We start from the raw sequence: 9544 nt of genomic DNA on the forward strand, positions 1-9544 counted from the left end.
GTTTTCATTTGAAAATATCCATTGGAAATATTCCTTGATTACATTTTGCTTTTAGTGACCTAACAGATTTGTGCTTTCCTAAAGAAGTTGTTTTCTTATTGAGATACTGTTTATTTTGTGTGTGTTTTTTTCCCCGTTTCTATTAATTTTAGGAAAAGGATAACTATATAATAGATGACATAGTTGGGTTGGAGTCTAGAACAGAATGAAGAATTCTAAGTCAGTGATTTTTTTTTTTTTTTTTTTGCTTTACGCGGGCCTCTCACTGTTGTGGCGTCTCCCGTTGTGGAGCACAGGCTCCGGACACGCAGGCTCAGCGGCCACGGCTCACGGGCCCAGCCGCTCCGCGGCATGTGGGATCTTCCCGGACCGGGGCACGAACCCGCGTCCCCTGCATCGGCAGGCGGACTCCCAACCACTGCGCCACCAGGGAAGCCCTAAGTCAGTGATTTTTGTGCCTTGAGTGAATCTCATGTATTTATTGACTGAATGTGTATTCCTTGGCTTTTCTTTTGCAGTTTAGTAGCTTAGTTGTTATCAGATAACTAAATTTGTTAATTTGTTAAAAATTTTCACTTCCTAGATAAGTGTAATTTCTTTGATGATAACTTTGTTCTTTTTGGACTGCTTCAAAATTTAGAAGACTATAGACACTTTGACCATTTTATGGTCTTTTAAAATGTATTTTTTATTTTTCTAATGAAGCTGATGTTTGGTTTGAAAATCTTTTATAGGATTTCTTTTGAAAAAATTGTTTAGGAAAATATATACTGAAAACATAAATTTCCTCAAGAATCACTTAGCAGTTATAATTTAGTGCTCTTCTAACTTTTGATAACTTTCTGTTGGAGATATGCTATTTGAATTTATACTTTAATATTTAAATATGTGATAGTGGTAAGAGCTTTGCCTTTTGTATTTTCTGATATGACCATATGAAACAAATTTTTAGTTTCCCATTAATTATGGGTTGGGGCTGACTTTTTTCTGAATGTTATATATAACAGAAAGGAAAGTCTCATTCTCTAGTGTCAGATATGAGTTGTTTCTGATTTAGTCTTCTAACAGGCTCTAATTATACTTTGTTGAAATTGTAGAATCTATGATAGAATTTCTGGTAATTCAAAGTACTTTGGATTATTGGCCTGGTATTTTATATAGCTAGTTTCTATTCAGTCTGGCAACCTGATGTCATTCTTGATATAGGAATATCTGTTAAATGTAAGATTTAATAAAGCTATTATCATTTAAGTGTTTGGCCAGTTTAATGAAAGTAATCATGCTTTTGAATAAGGGTAATTGTGTTGTAGGTTTCAAGTTTTAGAATATCTTCATCTCCACCCACTTCAAGTCCCTTTTGCAGCTCCAACCCCAATTCTCATCCAGTTCTACACAGGACTTTGTGTACGTTAGGAACTCATTAGCATTTGTTAAATTGAAATTACAAAGCTCAATGCAATTGAAAAAGGCAAAAGCTCTGAAAAATAAATGTTTTTTGAGAACACATCTGGCAGACAAAACCTGGAAGGAATTGAATTCATTTGATAGCATAATCTGACCAGTATTGCCATTTGGCTTTTTGTAGTATTTATTTATCCCATTAAGGTGAACATTCATATGTTGAAGGAATATAAATGTGTTTTATTTTGGGATACTGCCCTAGACCCCCCTGGGGATGTTATATAATATATGCTATACATACCATAATATATTTCTAATATCTGAAGTGCTAAATTCCAAAGCACAAGTGAGCATGTGACAGTTTATTGACATCATAAATTTATTATAGATATGATAAATGATTGAGAAGCATAAGAAGATAGTTAATATTTCTGACATAAAACTAAACTCAGAATCATAATCACCTTGATAATTATTATAAAAACTTTTCAGTTTTTAGAATATTGTTGCAAATTTTCCATGCATTTTGACTCAGTCAGAACCTTTAAGGGAAAAAGGTTGTATCAGTCATAATATGTGTATCGCACTGTTTGTGGGTTTAAGAACACCGTCGTGAAAGCATGGTCCTTGACCTCATGGAGCTTACGTATCCAACCATATGAAAGTCTTGGTCTTTCAAGATTTTTTTAGTCTTTAAATATTTGATACGTGAGAAGTGACAGTTTTAAAATGCTTATTATTTCTTTCTTTTACTATAGAAAATTAGGGTTGGAATATTTCTACTTTTTGTGAATTTGAGATTTTCTTTACAGCCTAATAAACCACCCACTTTTAAAGTTTTTCCTGGGGCATTTGAAAAATAACCATGTATTTCTTCTTTGTATTGGGAATTAGGTTCTCTGTGTAAATTAAAGCAGTTTATTATTTATATGTATTATTCTCATCTATATTCTTATTTGGTTGTGGTTTTCTTGGTCTGTGCTGTTCTGCAGGAGGAGTTTTAATCTTCTGGAATGATTGTAGTTTTGTCAGGTTTTTCTTTTATTTCTAACGGCTTTTGTTTTTATACTCGGATGCCATGTTGATTGATGATGCAATGCTAATAACCACTTTACTTACCCTCATTGTACATAATTCTCTTTATTAATTTAAAAAAATAGCTCTTTTCTCCTTAGGCATTTTGCAGTGAATTCTAGTTTGCTTTATTATTACCATTGCTGTATTTATTTTGTTCATATTTTCCTGATAAATCCTTGACTTTATTTTAAATGTTTTTCTATCATGTTTTAGTTTTAAAAATAAAGATAATATATAAAGTTCTTAGTATAATGCTTGACAAAAGTAAATAATCAGAAAACAGTAGTTTTTACTGTTTATTAAGCTTTTATATGTATATTAGCACTGTTTCTGATTTATTTTTCCCATTCCGTTGACTTTTCTCTATATTGCTAGCATTTTGGGGGTAGTTTTTAATATATTTAATATAGGTGGTACAAGTCCTCCATCATCCCTGATAACTTCATCCTTTCAAAGTGCTATTTTTAAAAAAGAGGTTATTGTCTATTTATTATTTCTAGTGAATTTTAGAATAATTGTTGAGAAGAAAAGTTTTTGTGTGTGTGTGATTTTGGTTAGAATCTCACTGTATCCCTACATTAACTTGGAGAAATTGACATATTTACAGTATTTAGTCATGTATTCAGTCCCTTGACTCTCAATTTCTGGAAATTTCTTTTGTATCCCATTAGAATTGTTAGTTTTTTGTTATAGGTCTGATAGCTCTTATTAAAGTTATTCCTAAGTATATTGTATTTTCAATATTTGTTTTAAATGAAATCTCTTGATTTTTAGGGGCTTCAGCCAGGTATATGTGAAAACTATTAATTTTTATATACTGTACTTAAACACTTCACACAATCATCTTATTAATTCTAATTATTTTTGAATTGATTATTTTGGGGTTTCTAGCTTACTGAACCATGCCCAAATAATGATTTTTATCAGTATATCTAGTATGAGGATATAATTCTTACCTTGCATGTGTGTGTGTATTAGTAGTGATGATTGTGTTCTGTACTATTTTTTTTTTAATTAGTTAATTTATTTATTTTTAGTTGCATTGAGTCTTGGTTGCTGCGTGGGCTTTCTCTAGTTGCGGTGAACGGGGGCTACTCTTCGTTGTGGTGCGTGGGCTTCTCACCGCGGTGGCTTCTCTCGTTGCGGAGCACAGGCTCTAGGTGTGCAGGCTTCAGTAGTTGTGGCACACGGGCTCAGTAGTTGTGGCACGTGGGATCAGTAGTTGTGGCTCATGGGCTCTAGAGTGCAGGCTCAGTAGTTGTGGTGCATGGGCTTAGTTGCTCCATGGAATGTGGGATCTTCCTGGACCAGGACTTGAACCCGTGTCCCCTGCATTGGCAGGCGGATTCTTAACCACTGCGCCACCATGGAAGCCCCAAGTCTGTACTATTTTTATATCTGATGTTCATGGAATTGCCTCTATGATATCACCCTAAATATGTTGACTATTAGCCTAACTAGATATTTTTTTATCAAGTTAAGAATCTATTCCTGTCTCATTTTAATGTGTAACTATACAAAAAATGGCTCTGAGAACTTATTTTCTATATTTTGGATTTACTTGAAATATTTATTGTTTTTTTTTTTTATAGGATGTTCAGCTAAAAGTAAAAACCTACTTGCTTGGAACTGATTTGTCGATATTCAAATATGATGACTTCATCTTTGTTTTGGATATAATCAGCAGGTAGTGTTTGAGATCTTGTCTTATTCTTTAGTTTGATTCATTGAACCATGATAATCAATGAAATCATGAATCACTGAGTTGTAATGTATAACTTAATGGAAGTAAAGATAATTGAACATTCATAGTCTAATTTCTGCTAGGTTTATGTGTGAGTGTGTTTAAATATTTCTGCCCTTTGGATGTTTGTAAACTGTAATGAATGTGATCTTTAGAATTTCTTCAAATATCCAAATTTTTATGATTTGTTATCTTTGAATAAAGATGACCTGTACTTCTCTTTTTTCCCTATAATAAACATGTTGCTGAATTTACATAAATCTTTCTGTCCAACTAGATTAATGCAAGTTGGAGAAGAATTCTGTGGTAGCAAGTCTGAAGTTTTGCAAGAGTCTATTAGAAAACAAAGTGTCAATTATTTTAAGAACTACCATAGGTAAGAACTCTAATAAAATATGAATAGACCTGTTTAGGTAGTGAGAATACCTTTGTCTAATGCTTAACTTTATAGTGTTAATAGGTTTAAAATAATTACTTTTGAATTTGAAAGACTATCTTTGTAGGTTTTTCTAGGATGGTTAAGGATTTTTTTTTACCAAAAATATCAAAGTATTCTGATTATTTTTTGTAAATTTCAATGTGTTTTGTCTTGAGGGGCTTAAAATATTGAACTGACTTCTGTATGGGTGGAAGATGATTATTACATTAAGGATCCCCAGAAGAATTTGGCCACTATTCTCTACCTACATATATGGTGTGAGCTAATAAGGAAGTTAAATCAGTAGCGGCAGCACTCAGTGAGTGGGGGATGCTTGAAACTGTGTGCCTCTTAGGAGTAAAAAGGCTTTCAGAGAACAGGGCATGATATTCAGAATGTAGCTACAAAGCCAAGATTTTGTACTACATTGCTTTGCAAAACAATCACTACTAACTTTAAAAAGGGTGCCTAGGAATGGTTTTGGGAGTGGAAGAAGGTGGGAAAGAATGTTTATACAGCAATGTGTTTGTATGCTTAAAGCAGCGTTAAATTGAGAGAATATTTATTAGACCTTTCTTCATATAAGCTGGACCCTATGCTGTACACCTTATATACATTTTATCATTTGAATTGAGTTACAGCTCACTTTTTATACTGAATTTTTAATTTTTAAAATTAAGTTTTGATTTTGTTGTTATTTGGTGCTGGGGAGAGTTGGGATTTGAAATTCTCCTTTCTCTCCTCGTTCGGAGTCAACCCCTGGTCACAGGGATATGTGCTATGTCAGAAGAGAGGTTACTGGACGTGAAACCATTGACTAATTTATTATTAAATATATTTAAGTACACATTTTCTGTCTTATTTGTAAACTATTAAATATTTGTTTTGAAAGTATATTTAAGTTGATCCTGTACCAAAGCAGAGCCTTTGAGTTTCACAATTGAATGAAGAGAATGTTTAAAAAATTTAAAAAATTTTTTTAATTGATTATACCTCAGGAAAACAGTGGTAAGGGAATAACATGAAACCCTAACACTACCTTAATTTATAACTTCCTTTTCTGTTAAAATTTAAGCCCTGTTAAAACAGAAGGCTTGGCCTGTACACATTGCTGTCCAAAATGAGAGGGACCTTATACTCACAGATGGGAAAGGACAAAGAACTATGAAGGAGCCAGAAGCTTCACTTACCCTATCAGAATGCAGGCATTGCTGGATGTCCATTTCTCAAAGATTGCTTTATATCCAACAAGACAACTGGGGTGTCTTTTGATGTTCATTGTGACTGCAAGATGTGTGTAATGCAAAAACATGGATTTATTTAATGGTTTGCATTCTGCATTCCATTTTACTTACTGTCAAAAGGTGTCTGTCATCTGTGGCCACCAGGCAAGGGCATTTCTAGACTCTGACTATGATGGATATTCCTTACAAAAGTTCACCTTGATGAAATTAGAAAATATAGAAATATTGTTTCCAAAACACTCAATATTTTAATGGACTTTTCCTGTTGGAAACATTTGTGAAACTTGTTTCCCTTTGAGGAGGGTGTATTGTATTCTTAGAAGGAGAGCAGGACTGGGAAATGGTAAACTCGGGATCTTACCACATTTTTGCCACCTGCCATCTCTCTGTCATTGGACAAATCATTTAACCCCTCTGAGATATGGTTCTATCTATCAATCGTAAAATGAGGTGGCTGGACTAAAAGGTCTCCCGAAGTATTACCTGCAGATCTTTCCCTTTTTTCTTGCTGCATTGTGTATTATAAAAATTGGAATAGGTTAAAAAAAAAAGTAAAGATGTAATCTTTCTTTGTAGTATTCTTCTCTTTTCCCAATGTTTAAACCAGTCTTGCTCATATACTGCCTGTAGTCATTCTCTCTCCAACAGCTGCCATTTGGGAAATGATAATGTAATCACTTGGTAAAGTTGGTGCCAACCATCAGTGTGTTCTGAAGTACATCTGTTTCTTTATAAAGCAAGATAAACTTGACAGGCAGTTTAGAAATGATGCCAATGTATATATATTGAGTTGATGAAAGTCATTACATTAGCCAGTGATGAATCTAAATCTACTAAATTCCGATTTAATATCTCCTTCACCAAATCATATTACATAAATACCGAAAAATACCATGAAACATGGTGAAATATAGATCATCTGTTTCAATTTTGTTAAAGTGTTTAAATATGCTTACAATTTGTTTCATGGTCCTCTACTGCCAATTAGAGCTCTTGAGAATAAAGAAATTCTTGAACCGAATTACTCTTATTTTACAGTCCATTTAGGTTGTTGGTTTGAAGATGTAAGCATAATAAAAAGGTGAAAATAGAAGCATTTTCCTCTTTGGCAGAACATCTGTTTATAAAGTGTACCCACGTTGCTTGTGGAAGTTGTATTAAAACTTGGCGTGCCATTATCTTTTTCTAGGGCAAAGCTGGATGAGAGTGTGAGGGAGCACAGTCTCTGTCCTCTGTCAGTGTAAATTCTCATCTTTCAAAGATATATTTTATTCTCCCAGGTTTCTTCATGTTCAGGTTCTAAGTTTGTATATACCCAATGCTGTCATTCTTCTGTCATTCAGATGTTGCAGAATTCCCCAAAGCACAAATAATCTAATTTGAACAGTAATGACATGGAAATTATGTCAGTGTGCTATTGCCAAAACATTCTATTTAACAAGTACCTTTTATTTTTAATAACTTTAGTATTTAGAGCTTATAAATGTTTTCAATGATCTTAAAGGTGCACTGACTGATGTCAGAAGAAGGGAAAGGTCACCTATCCTTTTAGGGAGAAAGGTCTCTCCTTGCCTTTTAAGGGTTAAGTTTATTAAGGTTTGGTTTTATTCCTTAAGTGTCTTTAAAATGTGTGTTTCTAGGGTCAGCTTTATTATCCATGTACTTATCTTTGTTTTCTGTCTGGATCAAATGATTTAATCATCTCTTCTGTTTTTGAATACTGGGCCTGACATTATCTAGAACTGACCTGCTGGCATGTGTTGCACCCTTACCCCTAATCCCCCACCCATATATCCTCTGCCAAATAAGTTGTTTTGGTTAAGGCTTCAGGGAGGGTAGTAAATAAGTTACCAATAATTTTAGTTGTTTTATGGGAGATCTCATAAAGAGGTTTTTTTTTTTTTTTTTTTAAAGACAAACCTAACCTATAATAGCTTCAATTTACAAGTGTCCACGGATATGTTTTCCTAGTATTGCTTTGTAACAAACTGTCCTGAAACTTACAGGCTTAAAACAACCATCATCTTATCATTATTACATGTATTTTGTGAGTCAGGAATAATTCAGGCAGGGATCAACTGATTCTTCTCCTTCTCATAGCACTGACTGAGGTGACTAAGCAGTACTCAGCTGGTGGCAAGCTTGCGTAGCAGGTTCAAGACGGCTTCACTTGCACCTTGGTGGAGATGGCTGGAAGGGTGTACAGCTGGGTTGGTTGGTCAACATGTCTTCATGTGCCCGCTCCAGTATGATGATCTCAGGGTGGTTGTACTTCTTACGTGGCAGCTGGCTTCGCATAGGACTAGAGTTCCAAGAGAACCACACAGAGGCTGCATGACCTTTTCTGATATAGGCTCAGGAGTCATGACTACCACATTCCTTTGAATACAGGCTTGTCATAAGGCTGGACCAGACTCAAGAGGAGGGAAATTAGACTTTTTCTTTTGATTGGGGAGTGGTAAGGTCGTGTCATAGAGGAGCATGTGTGTGGGATAGGAGGTATTGTTGCAGCTCTCTTTGATATATTCCTTGCGAAAATAAGGAGAAATGTTTTCAGAAAATAATTTTTTTTTGGACTTGGTGATAATGGTGCCAATAAGTTAAATTTATTTTTAATATGTGAAGTTGTTTTACTGAAAATTTATGTAAAAGTACAACTATTTTCCATCTCTAAACTATACAAGAGGGCTTAAATTTTGGACTTAAAATGAGAACAAAAGGAACAATGTCTTCATAATATCTATCTGTTACGTTACACTACTCCCTCTTCTCTATATATGTACATACACATAAATACACAATAATAATGGGTAGGCAACTATTAAACTCCTCTTAGTAAATACAGTTGTTACTGATTTCCAATTTTCTTCCTGCTGGTAAAGAGTCTGGGGCAGTGTGGTGTTATCAGTGGCCTTGGGTTCCTACCTCTAATGTGTTACTCACTGGCTTCATGGCCTGTGTGATTTTAACCAAATTTTTTACTTCTCTGAGCATCAAATTCCTTCTCTTTAAAGTGTATAAAGGCTTATATTAGATACTCTACCTTCTTTAAACCTTGTGCTTTTATCATTTGTTTTTGGAACCTACATTTTATTGCTTCAAGTCTTTTATTAGGTTAAGTAAAAGATCTGTGTTTCACACAGTTCTAATTCACTGACATTTTTCCTTTAACTTGTAGGTCAGTATATTTGAGACACGTTGTAGATCGGTTATTATCTCCTTCACTATATTTGCACTTTAAAATCTCTTTAATTTTATTTTGATTGTACGTATTTTTTGTATACCAGAGAAGGTTTTTTGTGTCCTGCTTGTGTGTTGTTTCTAAAGATGCAGGTGGCACCCAGAGTGCTTAAAGTAATAATTGGGACTGCTTTTCACATAACTATGATTATAGTCAGTTCTGTTATTCAACATCTGATTACAGTTTGTACTTTACATACTCATTCATTGCTTTTTCATCATAACTGCCATCTTTTTTGTGTATTAGAGTAAAATAGAAGAAAGGAAATAAAATGCAAATCTTTCAATTTGTGTAAAATGTTCTTGGGGAAAGAGATGCAAAGGAAGTTTTCTTTGGCTCTATTGAATCAATTTGGATAATATGAACCAACATCATTTACAGTAAAAAAAAAAAAAAAAAAAAAAAAAAAAAAAAAAAAT

General features: G+C 33.9%; 1 protein-coding gene across 1 annotated transcript in view; it reads left to right on the forward strand.

Moving 5' to 3' along the window:
* Positions 1-9544, forward strand: part of VPS50 (VPS50 subunit of EARP/GARPII complex) — a 149448-nt gene that overhangs the window by 72975 nt on the left and 66929 nt on the right. Inside the window, 2 exon segments of the mRNA XM_007472019.1 lie at positions 4071-4165; positions 4500-4598. Of these exon segments, the coding sequence (XP_007472081.1) occupies positions 4071-4165; positions 4500-4598 (194 nt within the window).

The sequence above is a fragment of the Lipotes vexillifer genome, unplaced genomic scaffold (genome assembly GCF_000442215.2).
Source record: "Lipotes vexillifer unplaced genomic scaffold, Lipotes_vexillifer_v1.1 scaffold1704, whole genome shotgun sequence".
Classification (NCBI taxonomy): Eukaryota; Metazoa; Chordata; class Mammalia; order Artiodactyla; family Lipotidae; genus Lipotes; species Lipotes vexillifer.